Source organism: Anopheles maculipalpis, chromosome 2RL (genome assembly GCF_943734695.1).
Source record: "Anopheles maculipalpis chromosome 2RL, idAnoMacuDA_375_x, whole genome shotgun sequence".
NCBI lineage: Eukaryota > Metazoa > Arthropoda > Insecta > Diptera > Culicidae > Anopheles > Anopheles maculipalpis.
Window position 1 is genome coordinate 1399517 of NC_064871.1, and position 21286 is coordinate 1420802.

The 21286-nt window shown below is 45.7% G+C and overlaps 1 protein-coding gene and 1 long non-coding RNA gene across 2 annotated transcripts in view; one reads left to right on the top strand and one right to left on the bottom strand.

Annotated features, from left to right (window-relative positions):
- The window catches only part of LOC126557782 (uncharacterized), a 62338-nt gene extending 47006 nt beyond the window's left edge, over positions 1 to 15332 (bottom strand). The window contains exon 1 of the mRNA XM_050213662.1: positions 14978 to 15332. Coding sequence (XP_050069619.1) covers positions 14978 to 15305 — 328 coding nt within the window. The 5' untranslated portion in view covers positions 15306 to 15332. The remainder of the gene's footprint in view (positions 1 to 14977) is intronic.
- The window catches only part of LOC126559895 (uncharacterized), a 258820-nt gene that overhangs the window by 4583 nt on the left and 232951 nt on the right, over positions 1 to 21286 (top strand). The gene's annotated exons all lie outside the window — the stretch shown is intronic.

The window sequence follows — 21286 nt, forward strand, 5'->3', positions numbered from 1 at the left end:
TTGATTAATTTTCCACCACACACGTCAAGCAAACATCAAACCCGAACGTATACGATCATAATCGAACCAAATTCATGGAATTGATCGATCCAATTAATGCAAACCCTGATGGCAATGATGATGGGCATTGTGCGCCATGTGTGCGTGTCTCACCTCAACCATGCGTTTATAAACTTCCATAACTGCGACAATCTGACCTCGGTTTACTCTGGTCCGGATGCCGGCGGTTAGTTAATTGATAAAATGTAAATGCGAATATTTGACTCGCATGCAACGCTGTGGTAACAGAAGCCACGTGCAAAGTTACCCCAGTCCCGTGAAACGTTCGCTTTAAAGGGTGCCAGGTTTGAGAAGATTAAGGTTTGTGCTGGAATTTAAAATTAGTCTCACGTTGCTTAGCACGCGGCTTGAACAGCTCTTAAACTCGACCAGTTTTTTGTTTGAAGATTACCGACATTAGCTCCGTGAAATATGTTCGCTGGCGGGATGTTCCAACGCCATTCCTTGCTTCACGTGAGCCTGTTTCAATTTTTAATTTCGCGTAACCATTTCTGCAGAGCTTTCTGCTTGCTACTTGAAAGATGTTGAGTCGAGAAATCTGTGCCAGGAAGTTGTTTCTCCCAAGCGTCACACAACGCACGTGCATCGGAGACGGTGGCTTTAGTGCCACGTCCGGATCGGTGCGGATGAGCGTAAAAGTTGTTTCACAATGTTTTTTTTACCCACCAGCCCTACCGCGCGAGGTCGGATATTATATTTTCAAGTGATTTCTTCATTATGAGGTACACAGAATTATTGCCCATTCATTTCTGGCATCAAACAACGGTGTGTAATATTTCGTTCCCAGGGACCGCACACGGCCGTCGCCCATTGCTCAGCCCCGCTTTCAGCCAATGGGAACTTGATATTTTAATTAAAGTTGCCGATGCTGTCCTGTGAATGTGTGTAAGTGAGGGTCTCCTTTCGCTTAACTGCCACTGTGGTATCAAAGGGTCGCGAGAGAGCGAGAGAAAGTGATGGAGAATGGATTTTTATACACATCACGTTTAATGAATTAATTTGCATAGGTGGCCGGATTTGGTGCCCACCCACGCGGAGGCTGCATAGGCCGCAATGGGGTACCGGCACTTCACGGAAGGTGTGCTTCACGGTAATAAAGGTGTTGCGTTACAGGTTACTGTGCGATGTGCTGTACGCCACCGGAGCCTACCACCGGAGATTGCGTCCGTTTGGTGGCCTCGAGTCAAACGCGTGGTGGTCAGACGCGAACGACAACGACGACAGTTGGTGGAATGTTTACCTTACCCGGATGTGTACTGTTCGGGCATACTGTGAAGGATAAAGAGCTGTAGTCGTGTTGGCAACAGGGGTACAATGTTGATTTTTCGCAGAGCTTGCATATCGCCTATGCTCTCTCGTGCACGTTGGAGCTGTCGAGGAAGCATAAGCATTAAGCATTTTCATTAATCCCGTGTTATTTTACAAGATGTTTGTTATAAAATGTGAGCAATAAGTGACGGGAAATTATATCACCAAATACAACCGTTCAAACCATTCTCTAGCAAGGTAACAACCTGTAGAGAAACTGGTAGTAAATCGGTTTTTATTTGCTTGTCGCACGTGCTCCAGCTCCATACGATGCGGGAGGGAAATGCGTTTCCCATCGATTGGTTACGCCGTTAATGGTGTGAAACAAGGTATACCATCAGTGGTATTGAGTGGTGATTACTTGTACCTCATTTACGGCGTGACGCGTTTTATGTTTACTGGCTGAGTTTTTACTGTCCATGTGCACCTCCCGACTGTCACACGCTCAGGAAGTCATTAGCGGTTGAGAGCCACAAAATTGGGTAACAACTCCATTTAATTGGCGTCTTCCAGTGTACGGTGTCGCAGTTCGGCGGAATGGCTCCATCATCCCTGTGTGTGACGGAGAACACGCGTCTCTTCCAGCGTCATAATCTGTGAACGATTATGAGCAAGATCTTTGCAGTGACCTGAGAGCTCTAACCGTGTCTGATCGATCAGAACATGCAAAGTACCTGCACAGATGGGGTGCGTTTATGGGTTGCTACTGGTTACCAATCCCAACCACATCACATCTATTGCGAGAAGGATACAGAGAGAGAGAGAGAGAGAGAGAGAGTGAGAAAGACCGAGAGAAAGCAACACACTTTCCCCTTGATTTATGAGCGAAGCTTGCTAACAAACACGCTACTTATCGATCATTGGCGGTTGGGAAATGGCCCTCTCTGCAAGGTTGGTTTACGATGCAGCAGAATGTGAGCGCGGCCCAGAATTATGGTTCCTGGCGACCGAAAACAGGAAAGTCCTTTGCCCTGTCAAGGACGCATGTGTACGTACACGTGTAATTCGGTTGCCGGGACAGAACAATTTCTGGGCCCCCCTCCCCGTAAGGCGTACGCTGTCGTCAAACGACGTTCATTGAATCCATAAATAAATATTGCATCGTAACCCTCCCGTCCATCGTGCTCTTCCGCACGTTCCCGTTTGGAACGTTTAAACGTAATTTGCCCATAAATAGGCAACGCGCCTGTTTGGCGAATAAGCAACCGGAGTGATATTGGCTGCAGATTCTCAAGTCTCAAGGCTCAAGTACACCCGAGAAAGACAAACACACACGAGGCGAGTCGGGAGCAATATGTGTGTGGCAATAATCGGACGACCGGCTCTGCAAAACTGCCTTGCGCGGGAGTGGCTGTGGATTTAATGTCACATAATTTAATGGTAGCAATAATTTACAGGCAGATTTTCCAGCCCATCGAGGCAATCCAGCGTGGCCATAGCACCGGAAGGAAGTCCGGGTCGTTTGCTGCCCGTCCGTGCAAATGCAACGAGCGGTGGAGCCCGTTTTCCGGTGGCTCGTAAGATGGGGTGGTGGAGTCAAATTTATGCCCGTATTGCTCTGCCCCCGGCCAACTCACTCGGCGACGCCTAGTCAACGCCTTCGTCAACACACAAAGCCTTTCTTGTTCAATCCTTTCGCTAGGTCTCTTCAGAGCTCTTCAAGAAAATACTCAAAAACTTTCATCCAGCGTGATTGACGGTGGCATGGAAGTCGAACCACACTTCCGCCAAAGTAGTTGGTGGAGGGGGCGAGGGGGGGGAGGAAGGAGGGGTGTTCTAGAACTGGGTGAAGGTGGTAAAATTGCACCATTTTCATTCAGTCGAATCGGCAATCAAGAAAGCAAAGAAGTTTGCCTAGCATTCGTTTTGAGATTTTTTGTTCTCTCTCTCTCTCTCTCTCTCTCTCCTTTTCTTTTTCTCTCTCTCTCTTCCTGTTGCCTTTTAGGGACGCATTCTAGCTTGATAGCTGGTGCCGAATTTTCCTCCGAAAAACGTTGAGCGTAATTAGCATGGAAATTATGGAAAGTTTTTCATTTTTCACATTCAGCTTCTGTTTCTCTTTTTGCGCTTAATTGCGAGTCTATTTGCGAGGAACGAAAAATGGAACAAATGGAGGCGCGCCTTAGAAAAAAAAAAACACACAAAACTCCTCACGTGAAAAGGTGTGCCGTGAGCTGATTGTGAGGCCTCCTCCCGACGATGCTCAAACAATATCAAACTTTGTCTGAAATCAAATTGCTTCATTTCAGGGCTTTTGCTTTGTGAAAAGGTGTTGCGCAAGTGGAGAGCAAAAAGAAGTGCCTTACTTAGCGAAACCATCGAGTTAATGGAAAAAGATTTCTCTTTGCGCTCAGTTATTCATGGCGCGAAGGCGGAATGGTTTATGTGTGACGTGTGCATGAAGAAAACGTAGTAAAACATGTTTTCCGAATCCTTTGTTCGTAACAACTTCAGCACAATTGTGCAATGATTTCCACGGATTTCCCCGCTGGCAACATTTAACTGTAAATAACGCTCGAGCTGTACGGGTAGTGAAGCGAAGTTGTTGTGTGAAAACATTTCAATTAAATGCGACAACGATGACCTTCGGCACCCTTCGAACTGAACCATGCTGCTTTCGATGGACTTTAAATTATGCGCTCATTGCGACAATCCCACTTGGCGGTATTTATTTGATTAACTTTTCTCCTCCACAGAACAATCAAATCAACGCCAAACTCAACTTTGCAGCTCGAAACAGTACAGCGTTCATTGTTTAGCTGTGGTTTGGCAATAGCAACTCCCATACCGTGTCTGCTGGACATTGGGTGTATGAATAATGGAGAATGGTCGATGCGCCATTGTCTCCACTGCTGGCGAGAGCACTCGAATGGGCATGTAGCACGCAAATCTAGTACCTTCGAACAACACCAGGAGGACCAGGCTCCATAAAATAGCAACGCTAGTCAATGGTACTTGCTCCGTATGCGACAAAGCGCCCCCTCCTTCCACCCAAAGTGACCCATTGGGGTGTACATGTGCTTTTGTGGTGCAAAAATCGAACCGGAAAAACCACCCAAAATAACATCATAATAAGAAATATTAATGATACGGTGGATGGTAGCGGAGATTATTCTTGCCCTTCTCGACACACCTAATCCCACCAGATAGGGCATAGAGCAAGCCTAAGTGGAATGATTTTAGGCCTCATCGACCCCACCTCAAAACTGGCGCGTTAGTTGTAACGGGGAAAAGGGGATGCGGCAAGGGAATGTAAAATGTTTATTACGTTTACTGGCTTAATTCGTGTCTGTGCCTCGGAGGGTAGTTCTGCGTTCTGCTCGATCCCGACACACGAGCCGTGCACGTTCCGATAAGCGGATGGGTGAAAATAGCACCGCTGGGAATCATTTAATCGACACAACTGATTGGGCCAAGGCACGCCGGCCGAGATTATTTCCGGCAGTAAATGAGATATTTTGGAGGACGTAATTATTAATGAAACTGATGCGTGCTTTCCCATCCGTTGAGCTGCGATCCGCTCGACATCCACCATCCGAGATCGCTCGCATCGTATCGCCAATCGCCAAAAGGATTTGCCGCATGGACGATAATGGAACGCTGGGCAAAGAAAATTGAATCGAAGCGCACTTAGTGCTACAATCTAATCCGCAGGCTGAAAGCAAACTATGCGATGGGTTAGCAACATGAGCATTTAGTTAAAGGCGGGGTCGAGTTCAGCGCATAGGAGAATTATTACTATCAATTAAACAATTTCCTTCCAAGAAAGCATTCTTGAAAATGTATACTACTTGATAAGAATGGCAATTGTAAAATGCACTCTTTTCTTACAGGTGATTGGAAAGACGAGCAGGAAGAGAATCACTCCCAACTCACCGAGAACAACAGTCAGTCCACCGCCAATGTTGTGCTTTATTTCGTACATGCTCTGGCACCCAGGCACCCCAGCATGAAAAGAAAAACACTTCTACCCTTCAGGGCAATCCATTCGATACGCCACTTGATACATGGATGAAAACAATCTGACAACAATTCATCTAGCAAGGAACAACTCGTCCTAGAAACTCTCCACTCGACAACACGTTTTGCCCTAGGAAAACCCACTTTTAAACTCTATCATGCATGGAGTACTACAAACCGGTTGTTTTTTTTTCTTTTGCTGGTGTGTGCGTTTGTGTGAGCGGGTTCTGACTGAGCAAGCACTAGAGTGTAGCAGAAGGCCTGGAGTATCATTGAGCCCTATGGAAAGAACTCACTGGCACTGTGAAACAGGATTTCGATGAAGCTATTTATCCGAGTGGCATTCAACATGCATTGACGCTGCTGGCCGGCCTGTTGGCTGGATGGATGGATGGTCAAGAAGCAAAAACCCCGAACCGATTCAGGGTGTATCGATTCGGAAAGTTTCATCAACAGAAGACCGGCCTGTTGACCGGCCCGGCATCGGACGATGGACCACTCGTACCATTTTGTACAGAATTTACAAAGATCGCACTCGATGCGCATAGTCGATCTTGCTATCCTCTGTGGGGGGAATCGTGTTGCTCATATACACCATGAAAGCCAGTACCAAAGATCGGACATCTCGAGAGGATGCATAGGAGGGCAGAACAGGTCGGTCCCTTTTTGCAGTGTAGCAATTTGTTAGCATACGGTATTTGTTGCGTCGAAGAAAATGTTATGATTTACGACGAGCTTTTCCTAGAGCTCGTCGACAGGACAAATATTGTTTTCATGTTTGACTTTTTGATTGACTAGACGAGCGAGATGAGGTTTTCTGAAGCAGTCCATTAGGTCTTTTTTTTTGGGAGGGAGGTATGGCAAACGAAAGCAAACTTTGAAAGGAATTAATTTTTCGATTTATGATATCAGTTCTTCTTGTGGGTTGATTAATTTTCTGTCAAAGGTCCAAAGTCTAAAGAAATTGGATCGAAGTTTGCAGCGAGCTTTGGCCAACTCCCAAGCATTTGCTTTACTCAATTTGTCGCTCGAGCTTAATCTTTTTGTCCACCAGCCCACACAAATATCGACTGCCATTACATAGTGCATGTAATTATCCAGGACTGCCCAGGGCAAAGTTCCTCGCACCTCAGACCCTTTAAGGCTCCTCTCAGACCTCTGTTTGTAATCTAATTTTGTAGCTGACCTTCTCGCCCGTGTGGTTGCTGATGATGTTCGTCATTTAAAACGAATTTTCTTTTACGAAAAGCGTACATCTTGCGTACATTCCACCAGACGGCAAGAGCAACGGGGCTGATGGGTGGATGTAAATTCAATTACAAATTATTCATCCCTTCCCTCTTGGCCCACTGCATCGGTTCACCAAGCGCGTGGTCATCGAAACGGATACAAGATGTCGTTGTACGGCCGAGCGGATGGCTAATGTTTCGAATAACAAATCCGGTACGGGCACTTCGACATCACGTATTGATCGTCCCTTATCTGGGCACCTTTGGCAAGTCAAACGGTCCGAAGGGAAGACATTGCCTGCTTCGCTCCGGGCGTGTGTCGCTCCCCATCTTTCGTTCGAGGAAATTATTTAATTATTTAATCACGCCACATGAAGACGAGCCTCGGCCTGTAGGACCTGTAGCCAAACTTTCTCGTTTGCGTGCCGCCGAAGCTGCTGCAGCAGTTGCTTCCTTGGCTCATTCATAATTTAAATAAATTACACCGAAATTGTTGTAATGCTGTAGGGCCGAGTGCCTCTGGCAAAGCGCACCAAGTACTTTCAACCCTAAAGATCTTGTGCTAGATCTGGTCAGCACAAGAAGCATCGAGGCGGCGTTCGCTGCGTGAAAGTAAAGTTGCTACGGTGGCAAAAGTTTTTGAAAACGAAGGGCGAAACTCATCTTCTGAGAGCATAACCTAGTGTGTAGCACAGGGTTTCTTACCAGCAGGCGATGCGACCAAACTTTTCTTGAGCCTCACTTGTGCCTCGTTTCATCGCCCCCCTTTACGCGGCTGCATTAGGAGCGAGTGCATCAGTGATCCTTCATGTGGCTTTTACACTCTGCCAGGCAGTCCTTTTGGGTCACCGTGGAATGATGCTGGTGTCGTTCAAAGGATAAAGTTTCGTGTGCAATCCGTGTGTACCGAAATGGGTGCAATGGCCGCATCAGAAGCAGCATGAAACGCTCTAACGACTGTTGTGTCAAAAGTTGGGAGGCACCTGCTGGAAGAAATACGCGCACACACACCTTGACTGAGTGATGAGTGTTGTCTTCGGGCTAATAAGAGAAAACGGTATTCGTGTGATGGACGAATCCTGATTCCAACATTCTGGCTTTCGAGAATATGTGTGTGTGTATGTGAATGAGAAAATTTGACAAAATGTGGATGAATTATGCATTCATTCATTCGTTCGTTCATCCGTATCGCTCAGCAAATAGGAACGATCGCTCGCTCCAACGCTGGTACGAAACAACTTCATGGATAGTGAGACTCTAGAACGCGTATTGTCCGTGGCCCTTTGCCCAGCAAATAGTATTGTCTGTGTGTGTGTGTGTTTCGGTTGGTAAGTGGTGTGGATTAGAAGAACAATGTCCGTCCAATGCTCGTACCATGCTGGGTGGTTGAAGAACAAGTTTGACTGCCGCTGACTCGCTGGCAGGACACAAAGGATTCTCGGAGCCGGTGTGGACGGTGATGCTCGTGATTCGCTGTTATCACGTCTTTTGGCTATGAATTGATGGAGATTAGCGATGAATGGCTGTCGATGCGGTGATTAGTGCGGTGGATTTTGTGCAAAAGCTTTGAAAGACGTTGATCAGCTTGCCGTATCGCAGCGCGTACTGATGTACTGGTGTACTGGTGTTGCAGGCAGCAAATAGACATAATGGAGAGTTGCGGGAAATGCACGTACGGAAAACTTTCCCCAGAAAACCGGTTGCATGAATGCGAAGTGTAATCGGGCAAGAGATTCACAAGTTTGTAATCGCTTTGTTCGAATCACATTGTGCGGGACTAGCTCGGGACAGAATGGTCGAGACTAGGGCCATGTCAGTTGTTGAAAAAGTTGAACAGTTCGTCAAATTATCACACGGGTTGATCGGGGAAGGTATTTAGGATTAATTTACTGACGAACGAGCGAATTGCAGGTACATGAAAGTGTGTTCTTTTCATCGCTATTAAATGTTGTACATCAAATTCAAATGTTAAACTAATTTTCCGAGAGCATCAACTTCGTAAGCCCAATCCAGGCTTATTGTTGAGTGGTTTAAGCTACAAATTGGATTTTTATTTCGCCCCTAAAAGTGGGTCTTTTGCTGTCATAACGGTACCTGGAACAATTGCAGCAATCAGTAGACGATTCACTCGCACACAAACACACACAGACACACACACACATAAAATCCATTACAACCATTATCCTTCAATGACCGCAGAAGAATATAAAAGCTATATGAAACGAATTGTCTACAACACGAAACAGCGCCCAGTGTGAAAGGCGCCACGGGAAATAAACATTTTGCGCGATTCTCTGGAAGCCCTGAAAGGCGAAAGATTTAGTGCAATTAATTAATTTTAATCATCGTGCAGGTAATCACATCGGCACACTGTAAACCGCGAAGCGAATCAAGCCAACGCAGTTGGTTCGGCCATCATAATCAACCTCATTATCATTTGCATCGTCGTTGGTGGCGTTGTCATTTCGTCCTCCGCTTTGAAATTGCCACCGTTGAATGGGTTCATTGTAAGCCGTTTTCCTTCACCCACACACAAACGAATTGACACTGGCTTGACAAAAGGAATCAACAAGGACCATTTTAAACAGAGATGTCAGCTCGGCTTTCCCCCTTGTGCTTTCCTTAAACAGTCCCACCGCATTAGTGGAAGCGTATGAAAATCTGACAATCGTCTCCATTGCAAGAACAAACGAAGAGAAATTAAATTTTAATTGCTCCCAACATAAGGTACGAAGCGAATGAAAATAGTAGAAACAGCTTTAAACCAATGCCGGACACGTGGTGATTAGCGCTGGTAAGAGCTGTTGATGAAACGGGACGACAATCACCACGTGGTCGAGATTCGAAAGGAAAATGGTATCTGAATGTGGGTAATCAATTAAAACCGATCACTCCCCAGTTGCGCTTCCCAGGGCCGAGAGAAAATGTTGGGAAAAATCGGATTCACTTGCAGGACTTCCAGAGAGTTTCCGGCACGGGTAATCGATTTGAGACGCGTTGATTGAGTTTACACCTTTGCCTTCCATCAACGCCCTTTGCCTCCCATCGGGGACGTTCATTCCGTGAAGATGTCCGTGCAGTGTAAATTTCCCACACCCATTCCCGATTCCCGAACCGACCTTTAAGGGTTTCATCGATAAAATCCCAAAGTTGAAGCGGGTCCAGGAAAATATCGACAGCTTCTAGCCCAATCAAGTGATGCTGGCATGGAAAAAGGGCCTCGAACTCGTCATACTAGCCGTAAGCAAAAGCTACTATCAAAAACCCTTTTCCAACCAACCGACCGAACGCCGTATGTTGGACCCGTGGGAGATGTGTTTTCGTATTTATGAGTTATCATTCTCAACCCCTTTTTCGTAAGACGCGTCCGGTGTAATAGCGGGTGCCGAAGCAACGAAGCAAATGGAACCGATAAGAGGTTACGCATGAATCGTACAGTGGAGCGGAGGTTTTAATTTTCCCAAAAGTGATCCCAAAGGAAATCTCCCACACACGCACACGCGCGTATAAATACTCATTCTTGGCGAGAATCAACCAACCGGCAGACAATCGTGGCTTTCGGGGTACGGTTTGAATTATTGAAAAGATCATTACAAGCGAGCAAGCGAGAGGAAATTATCTCCTACATGAACACAGGGCACACAGGGGTTCCGAAAATGGGTGGGAAAAATCTCTGATAACCGAACCAAACCACCACTACTGAAAACAACGGTTCGGGTAATAAATAAGCAGAGACCGGTACCGGCTATCTATGAGCAATAGAAATCTGCCCACAATGATCGAGGCGCCTAACTTTCTAGCCCGAGAAGATTAACTCGTTTTTGATATGCTGTCTCTAGAGGAGAGATTAAAATCTGATCCAAAAAGGGAAAAATAATTCAACGAAAATTGGTTGTTTAGTTTTTGGGAGATTTTTTCTTCGTGTGCCGACTCTTTGAAAGGGTTTATTCGTTTGTTTTCCGATCATTTTTTAATTAGTTTACTGACTTGTATAGTTTATAATAAGGAATTGGATAAAATGGACCTAAGCCGAGAGGATCATCCGTCGAATGCCATCAGGATTGTTCTTCCTAACGCAGGACTGATTATGCGATTAAAATTTGCTTTCAATAAGTTTTTCAACAACCAATGTGCCTTTTTAAAAAACTAATATTATTTGTGTGTCTTCTGTCACGTAAGTAGAAACAAATAAATTCAATCTCTGCATCACAACTCACCGGTTATGAAAATAACGGTGCTTCCAGTTCCCATTTATAACAAAATTTTGTTTTTGAAAAATTCATATACATTTTCCCCACTTGCCCCCAATTTAGTTCCCAACCTGCTCGCATACAGTTTTCATCAAAATTCCAAAATGTATTCGTACGTTTGCAAAAAATAAATAAATAAATAAAATTGTGATCTGATTTGATTTGGCTATCCCGAACCCAGAATATCGACGACGGTGCACCAACTGGGGCATTCACCATCAGGTAAGAAAGAGATAAACATTGACGACGATGACGATTGATACAAAATCAGATTTAATGTACACTGGTAAAAAAAAAACGACCGGCAAAGCACTCAAATCGAACCTACCGCGAAATGAATCGCGACACGCATGCCTGCCGTTGATGGTGTAAGCTGGATGAAGGGGCGGTTGGTTGGGTTGGAGGTTCGTGGGGGACTAGGAAAAAAGGGCAGTGGAAAGAAACACAAAATCTATCCACATTTCGCAACGTAGTGTGGCCGTGATCACACGTGAAAATAAAATTTATACACACACACACACACACACACACACATGCACGCACGCAACCCAGCACCACGATGGAGGCGCCCTGTATCTGACTTTCCATTTTCAACAAAAACATATTTATTGCCACGTGACCTGCATATGGAGCGTTGGTTGGTTGGTTGAAGTTTAGTTTTTGTCCTCTAACATTTCATAGGCCGCGAGGGGACGATTAGGCGGAGCAAGGGTGGAGATCGTGAAGATCTTTTTTTTTCTATTAAAGGATGATTTGATGCCACCATCGTTGTATGTTTGCCAATAACCAACACTGCCTTAGCCTCGGGAGAGGAAAATTGGCTTTTACTGAAATCTTCTCCCGGGTTCCCGTTCTCCCTTCACTTCATGCTGCACGATTACGCCTATCTATAGGATAGGAATAAATCAGATTTTTGGCCAAAACGACACCATCAGGGATGGAGAGAGAGTGTGAGTAAGAACAGACATGGCCCCTACACTACTGCCTACAAAATGTTGCTAATTTTTATCCCATCGTGTTCTCCGGGGGGGTCGCAAGAACTAGGGAAAAGTGGGTGAGAGGGTTGGGTTGCGTTCAGTGTAGTGTATGAGTTTGGGCTCGTGTCGATCGGTGAAATTGATTACAGTAAATGAAATTGCTTACCGAGAGGCAACCCCGGAGGCGTTTGGATTGATCGAACTCGAAAGTGTCGAAAGAGGGCCAGAAAGAGATAGCGAGAGAGCAATGTGTTGTCGTGTGACGTGGAAAAGAACTCGCATCCCGTGTGTGCGGGAGGTAAGCGGGGGCTGAAAATCGAAATCGAACAAATAGTAGTTTTCCCCGGAAAAGGGCCAGCCCCGAAACGATAGCTATTTCGTTTGAATGACGATTTTTCTCGGCAAACGTTTTGCAAGCGTGCTTGATGACACTTTCCAAAGTATTCTGAGAGAAATCGAAAGAGAGAGTGAGAGAGAGCGAGAGAAAAGAGACAGGTGTAGGTGATGAAGTTGCATTGGTGTGTTTTATGTTGTGTTTCAGAATCGGATTCTAGCACTGCCTTCAAAGTCCTTCCAAATAACCTGGCCCAATCCAGTAGCAAACATGTACTTTGGCTCTAAAAAGCATCAACATTCCACTTTGAAGAGCTGTGGTCAGTGGGAAAGTGGGTCAATGTATAATTAAGTAATCAAAGTTTCACCACACAGCCATGCAATTTGCAGTTTTTTCATTCCTTTCCGAGACTAAACATGGACATCAGACGGACACATCTCCATAGACAAACCCTGGATGCTCGAGAGCAAATGGAAAAAGCAATCGATTATGAAGCGGAATCGTTCTCTCAAGCCCGAGGATGAAATCGTTACACTACAAAAAGCTCAAGACTGCAGTTTTTGACGCAATTTCAAGTCCCTTATTTAATTAGGGAGTGGAGCAACACGCTCCATTTGCTTTGCTCCTTCAATTACGCAGAATTTCGAATGATTAACCTCAATGAAGAGTGAACAATATTCTTCATCCACAAATCATTTACGCTGCTGCAGGCTGGAAATTGCTGGCAAAGCTAGGGTTTGTTGGAGTTTTTTTTATATTTTGCCCCAAGAACTCAACCCGTGGCACTGTGGCGTGGCTGTGTTAATATTCAATTCACTCTGTCGTACATCATCACCAGCATGTCGCGTGTCGTTGCTCTACACCTTCGAGCGATATAGTTTATCGCCCATCCTTCCCTACGGGCGGCAGCTTTTAGCACTGACTTCTTCCCAACGCCAAACGCTGGGTATGTCAGTCTGGCTAACATTCTCATTCGAGCAGAGTGTGCCTTCGGTTGTTTTTTTGCTCGAAACCGTTTGCTTGATGAACGACAGCGAATCCGCTCCAAACCAACGGGAACAGGATGAAAAGCGTAACACTTTTACCTCGCTTTTTTTCTGGTTGCGGAAGAAAAACGATCCTCGGCACGCTGCCATGGTCCTATTTCGGGGCAATGTATTTCCGGGATTTATTTGTTTTATTTGCTTGCAGCAACCGAGAGCGATCCGTGCCATTCAACGTGCCTGGTGCTGGCAACTGCAAAAGCTACAAATTCACACAAAGTTCCTCGGTTGGTGGAATCGGTCGGTGTGAGGCATATCGGCCCTGGCGCCACCCAGCCCTCCCATCCGGCATGTTTGGGAAAGGTTTGGTTGGGATCGAGTAGTAACTCGAACTTAGAGAGATAGAGAGAGAGAGAGAGAGAGAGAGAGAGAGAGAGAGACAGAAAGAGAGAGAGAGAGTTTTGCAACGACGTCCTTCGGCGACAGATAAACCATCTTTTACGTTTTGCCACTACGTTCCCAACGTGATCGGTTCGTGGTAGAGCGTGTGTGAGTACAAGGGACAAAAAGACAACATACAACGAGCAAGCCTTTGGGTTTGCTACGGAAGCGGAAGAATTATAGTCGTACCGATTGAAATTGTTTCTGATCGCATCCATTTAATGTCACCAACCGGAACCCAAACCCGCTGCTGCTGCTGCTGCTCGTGCACGGATGCGGCAGACGAAACGCAACCCAACCTCCAGTCTTAAATAAGTGTGCGTGTGCAATGGCGCATACGTGTTGTGCCTGCTGTTTCCCATAGCGCAGGGTCTGTCTGTCGCGTGTCTTTTCTGTTTTATCTTTTGTCCGCCTTTTTTGTTCGCTTTGGTGTTTTGTTTATGCACCACAGCAAGACGCGTGGAACGCAAACAGATTTGCTTGAAATGGATCTGTTTATCGCAATGGCGCAATTGCCAGGGTTTTGGGGTACGAGAAACAGCAGCAAAGTGCCAGTTTCAATTGTAACTTTTTGCCGAAAACTCATTCAATTGCCTTTCCTCTACGTCCTGTCTACGCTTCGCCCGGGGCGAGAGAGAAAAAGAGCGAAAACTAAATTTGTTGACGACGACCAGGACGACGACTACAACAAGCCGTTAGAGAAAAGGCCAATTAACATGGGCCAGGAGGTAGAGGGAGAAATGGGTCCCAAAATAAACGATCGAGTCCATTTGGCAAAGCCAACAGCAAGGAAAAACTCGTTTTCGTGAAGAGTGTTACAAATGCATAAATCAAGTAACATAATCGTCTTGGAAGGACTTTGAGCCTTTAACTATTGCTATAATGTTATGAATTTATTGGATAATAGAGTAAAGGCAGTTTTTGAAAAGTGGATCCGAATAACATCCGAAAGATTGAAAGTCTTGATGCCAAAGAATTGTTTTAGAATGAAGGATTAATGTTATCTTAAAAATGTGAACCGATGTTCTGCAGGGAGTTCGTAAGACTCGAGTAATACATTTGGAAGATTCATCTGATCTGAGAAGGATATTTATCCTTAAGCAAAGAAGAAGAAATTGGGGCTTTGGGATTACAGGTGATAAAGACGACAACTGCGACGTTCTTCACACGGCAGGACCGGGGTTCAAAAACGTTCCGGACCGTTACCCTGTAACGAGTAGGTCATTAAGCCAAGAGGATGAAGAAGAATACAAAAATATTCACTATAATTATAAGAGATTTATCTCCTAAAGTTCACCTTCTTGTTTCCAGACTTTCCAACTTAAGGAACTCAAGATATTACCAATTAATTCTTCAGTTTGAGTTTTCAGTTTTTAAATTTAAAAACAGAAGTTCGAATAAATCAAGCTACAAGACACAGACAACTTCAACTTACCGTAGTGATGCATTTTAAGGCCATCGGGCCGCTGTAGATCCCCGGTCGGTCGTCGCTCAATTCCGGCGGCTGCACTCGCACTTGCACTGGCACTCGCACTGGCACTAGCCGCGGCCTGTACCACCTGGCACACGTTCACATTGAACGTCATCAGCAGAAAGGTAACGAGCAAAGTTCGCGAAAATACGGCCGATGGTGTGGAAATGAACGGATTGCAGTCACTGCCGACCATACTTTGGCCACCGCAACCGCACCTCCTTACGCTGGCCGGCCCCCGACGGCCCCGCAATCTGTTGCCCTTTAGCGCCATCATAGGCGCCATTAGCATGATGGTGGCAAATCGTTTCCTGTTGCAGCCGGGCGAGTGGCGCACGGAAAATTATCACCCAAAACTTTCGAGCTTGAGGTCTCACACACCGCCCGCTCACTGGCACTGGGAGTTGTCTTTCTTTCTATTTTGCTTCGGGACGATAATGGTGCGCGTATAATAAACGATGGACGCCTTTGCACCCTCGGGAGGTGTTTGTTTTGTGTGTTGTTGCTCTCCCGAGCGGGAGGGAATGTTCGTGGTTACCGTTGGTTGGTTCGAGAGTTTTTTAACCTTTCGCTGATTTTCTCACTCGTCCTATACACACTAATGTTGTCACCTTTTTCGCACTGCACTGCACGGCCATTTCCATTTCCTATGACGTCAGGTTTTTTCACGTTCCGTTTTGCGTTAATTTGCCTTCGCCACAGTCGGCAGTCCTTTGTCAGATTTGTGTGACTGTAGAGTGTGTTTCCCTTTCCCCTTCGGGTCTGCTTTGTTTTGCCGACCGACCCTGTAATGGGACACGAATATCATGATAGATGCTTCGAAATGATAAAAAATAAAATAAAAAAGGCAAAACGAAACGATCCGCTCGAACTCAAGCGAGAAGAAAGTGCAGATTTTTATTAGATTCGTTCAAGTAAGTGTTATTGCGACGCTTTGTTTCATCGTGCTTTATGTCCTTTTTCGGTTGAAGCTTTAAAAATGTGCACTTTTTTCCCTCAATTTCTCTCTCTCTCGCTCTTCTCTGTCATTCTCTGTTGGATGGGGCATGAAATGGGCCACGGTTTAGCTCTCACTCCTCTTACAGCTCCACCACGAACGGGCACCCTGTTTGAGGCTTGAATTTATTACCTTCATTAAAGATATTTGTATTGTGTGTTTTATGCTCTATTTTTGCCTAGCAATTTGCATGCTTCCATGCCCCATCCGAAGAAAGCTTGTTTGGTTGGTTCTTTTTCTGTCAGGGTTTCCAGTTTTTTTGCCCGTTGTGCCCTGTCCCACGCTTGCCTTCGCAAAGTTCACACTTTTTTATCTGGCGTTACCCAACACGTTGACCTTTTTCTACTGCTACTGCTAGAAATGGCATTAAACAAAAGCACACGCGAGATAAAAAAAAGAACAACGCGAGACGGTAAGCTTAGCGCACGGCCTAGCTATTAATAATAATACATTTTCACGCTTTTGTTCCTTTGCCGTGAGAGTCTTTACAGTAATTTTTCACCAATTTTTTTTTCCTTCGTTCCTTACGCTATCAAAAAAAACTAGCTGAAACAGTCCGGAAGCATGTCTGTTTGCCATTAGCACACGAAAGGAAGCAACACAGATGAACGAGCAGATAGTGCGAATGAGTCTTCCAGTTATCATTTTCGATCGTTGCCTTAAGCTCTAGCTTTACCTCAAGCATTCACTAAAAACTCTCTTCCAATCAAGTATCGCTTCATTTGTCTAATCGGTAGAATGTTTGCTTAAGCTAATATGCTTTCACAAATAAACTAAAATACCTCTCCAACGTCTTGCTTTCATCCCAACAAAACAAAAAGCGATCTAATCGTGGCAGTTCGTTAGTTCTGTTCGCCCAAAAGAGGACGCCCGGGTTTTCACTGGTTTAGCAAAAACGTGACAAGAACTCGTAGCAAAATACCGGGCATAAATAAAATAAATCACAATTTCAACTGAATTGGTAACAATTCTGCCACCTTCCGCATGCCCGACCGCCCTCATACCTTGGGATCCGCTGGATATTTCACTTCCGTAGCGACTTCCGCTGCTACTTCCGCTTCCGCTAGCGATTGTGACTAATGGGTAGCGATTTTTCCTTTTCACCTTCACCTCTTTTTTTTTTTTTTGCTACGCTTTCAACCTACAGCAACCCACCGAGCAGCGGGCTCGGGAGTGGCAGCACCGAGTTCGTGTCGTAGGCAACGTTTGGAGAGGCGTAGTTTTGTTCGTCCTTCCGGATGCTCGCCGAACGGTGCTCGTTCACCGGTAAAGTGGCCTCCACCACCTTCGACCCTTCACAGCGGTGGACCTCAGCTTCTCAAGCACTAATGGGCACTCGTGGCCGGCCGGTGGACCTCGCACTGGCGGCCGGTTTACGCTTTGCAGCATCTTGTCCTTCTCTTTCGCGCGCGGTGCTTCGATTGCTTAAAATACTACTTAATTTAATTTCATGACCACTTCACACAACGTTACGATTGCTCACGGGTATTGTTTTTTGCATCACAGATACACACACACATAACCACACGCACGAACAATTCTGGGATCGTTGTCGAACGCAGAGTTTGTCAATGTTCACGCTGGATGAATTCACCTTTTTTGGTGCTTCTCGGTTTCGTTACTGTCGACAGATGGGTTCAGTTCCAGTTCAAAATGCCCACAAATGCTCGTGATCAATTATCTGAAAGGAAGAAATATGTAAAAAGTAATAAGTTAGTCTCTTAGTGAAATAAAAACTTATTTTCTGTATCGTAAGTCTATTGAACAAACGAAGCGTGTACGTCGGGTTGGACGGGTAGCAAAGTTTTTAATTAAAACGCTTTCATCAAGATGGTTGTCGAGTGGCAAAAGATGAGTCCGAAATTTTCATCAATTATTTCGTTTTAAAACGCTTTCCATGTCGTTACACTCCCGCAGTGCCTGGGTGTTGGTGTAGGTCCCTGGGCAGAAGCATCCCGTTCCAGTTCAGTTGAAGCTGTTTCGCTCCCTACGGACGACAGCAGGTCCCTCCTCTGTCCGAGATTTCGGTTTTACGTGTAGGCCCAAAGGTTTTGGCCCAACAACTCGTGATCTTTTTTGTGTTTTCCGAGGGATGTTGGACGAACGGATAATGCATCAAAAAGGGAAGGGCCAGAAACAAACGCAGCCTGGGAATTACAGCCGTGCGAGAGCTTTGCAAACAGCTGATGGAAATGAAAATTAATCTCCATTCGTACGCATTACCCTCCATTTGAGTCTCGGCTGGGCGTAATTAATCTCCAAAAGGATTAACGAAATGGGTAGAAATCACAGAGTAGAAGCACTTGAGAACCACATTCTGGCTGGCTGTGGATGAAGTTGAGTTGGGCTTTTCTGTGCGTCATTTTGTAGTTTCTACCTTGCAACCCCCCCCCCCCCCTCCCTTCGCCTCCCATTTCCCTCAGGCAAATGGTTTGTGGTTTGGAAAAGGAGCTTAAAAATATAGCACAAGCATGAAATATTCCTCAAATCCTTCTTTGAGTACAGCTTTTTGTTCAATTTGCATCTCGACTTTTTCTCGACCAAAAATAAAACCTGCACAAAACCATCGTATCGCTTACATCCAGGATTGATTGTTGCTCCACATTGTGTTCCTCCCATATGGCGCACTTGCATTAACCACAAATGGAGAACAACCGGCGCCGCGTACGGGCGGTACGGTTGCTTCCTGGCTGCTGCTCGGTTTGTGGTTGATTGCCACGCATTTCCTCCTCGGAAGGTGTCGGATGAACAGAAACCAATGCCCGAAAAGCACTCAAGCTTAGACTGTTACCGATAACGGAATGGCGTCATTTTCCCACTGTTCCGCAACACTGGCACACAAGCTACTCCCGACAAACAAAAGTAGCGTGTGTGTGTGTGTGTGGTGGTAGAGGTGCAATGGGAAGGGAATGCTTAAAGCATTCCTTCCCTCCCCCTTCGATCATCAACTCCAACGGTTGCTGGTTCCTGGTGTAATGTCTCAGGAAATATGCTCAGTCAGTGTTGGCACGGTTGTGGTTGTACACCGTCGAACGGAATCGGATTACACTTCGCTGTGGCCTGCGAATAGCGACCGGTCCCTGGTTTTCGCCAAACCAGGGACGATGTGTAACAGTGAGGAAATGATTGGGAAAACATTGTTTTTAGATTATACATGAGCAGCTTTTTCAGTTGTTTTCTGCTTCTTATTTTTGGCTCCATTTTTTATTGTGCTGCTTCAAGCTTCAATAACATGCCACACTGGGGTGGCTTGGTACGATCTGCAGCAAGAGTTTGGATGCATTTCGTCCGAGCTTACACCATTGGCAAGCATGGTACGGCAAGTGGTGCAAACGATCCAGTAATACCACCGACACGAAGACAGTTAAGGAATCGATTTTTCCTCGCTCCAAGACCAGGACCACCACGGGCTTTGTTGGAAGGTTCTATTTTTCGACACCACACCTGCTAGAAAGTTGCTACAGCTGGGTGAGAAATTTATCATGACTGGATGGGTCGGGAGTACAGGAGAGGAGCTTAAATTGCACGGTAAGAACCGAAAACCCTGAGCTCGCTTTTCATCGCCTCGCTCACATCCGGTTGCCGACTACGACCGCGGCCCGGAATATGATGCGGTGAAGGATGATTTACATGTGAAATAAATGTTGTGGAGTTTCCGATTATTTGCTCTGCCGCATTTCTCACCACATACACGCCGAGTTCGGTTGGTTGCAGTGGGCTAAAGAATGGCCAGAATAATGCTTTCTCGCATCAACACACACATCCAGAGCCCCAGCGTGAAAAAAGGAGTTCTTTGCGTTTTTCGTAACACGGAAAAGAAAGAATCCTTTTCTGCAATCGATCCCGGTGAAAAACGGACTATCGGATAAGGTGTGAAGCAGCAAAGAAAGATAAAAAACGAACCATTCATCCAGCGGTACTGATTTGAAGATAAACAAAATTTAAATGAGACTCCCCGTGCTCGGAACAAATGCGGTAGAGAGAAAGTAGCACACCACACTCGACTAACCGAAACCCTTCAAACCGAATCATCCGTCCGTTTCTAGTCCGATTGATTGGAAAAGCTTAAATGGAAGAAATTGGATTTGTTTTGCATCCTCTCCACACCCACTGGAATGCTGGGAGGGCGCAAAAGGCGCGCGTTTGAATTTTAGATTAGACTTTGATGAAGCGTATCATCCAAACATGTTACGGTCAATTTGCGTTTTCCGATCCGCTTTTTTTTCCTTCGGTTGGTATTGTTGGTTTGATGGTTTTGCGTTTTCACGTTCGATGTTTTTCTTTCTTCGTTTTGCTAACGCTTTGCCATTTTCCCACACCGCAACAATTACAAATAACACTTTGACGCGCAACTTCACTCCTTTTTGGAACAACTTCAACTCTTCTGTGTTCGCTTTATCGGAGAGCTTTCTGCAGCGCGATTGACTTCTTGCCTTCGTCCTAGCAGTTCCATGGTGCCAGTGTGCACCATTCTGGAGGCTTTCGTGTCAAGTCGGTGCCACATTTTTCAGTACAAATCGAGAAGAATTTCAAAGTAAATAAACAGCAGTCGTTCTTGGCTGCCTGCTGGCTGCCAGCGAGAAACCAGTTGACTTGGCAAAAGTTTGTTATCTCGCCATTACGAAACTAATTGGGAAAGTTATTTCCCGTCCAGGGCCGACACAAAGCCGGGAAATCGAGCCACGAGGTGTGCGACGGGCTGTGTAAAGCAGACCATTTGACATTTTTCATTCGTCAATTCCAATCCATCGCACGGCTGAATTTTTCCAGGCAACCATTTCGATGGATGCCAACCAATCTTAAGCCGTTCCGTTTATCCGCCTCCCCGGTCGGTCTGGGAGGGCTGGGAAATCATGATAACTGTCTCGTTACGTCCATAACTCTTGGCGTTCCTGGACGCCCCCAAAAAACTGCCTTGCGAACCGATTTCAACGGGGCTGCTTATCTTGGTTAATGGTGCGTACAGAAACGATCTCACAAATGAGGGTAATTTCGTGTGAAAAAGCTACTCTTCTACTAAAATTGATTTCTTCCTGGTTTTTCCCCCTCTCGGCTTACATCACACGCGCGCCGGTAGAATACGGTTTTAACCTTCGGTAGTGCTGGCAGTGGTCTAACCCTCACCGATTCAGGAAATGGTTAAAAGGTAGCTAATCTTCTGAGTGATTTCACCCACGTCCAACCACTTGGATTGGGTGTCGTAGTTTTGCTGCCAACCGAGCGTGTGGGGTAGACTCATTTGAGATAATTCTTGTTTATTAATTTGCCATCCGTAC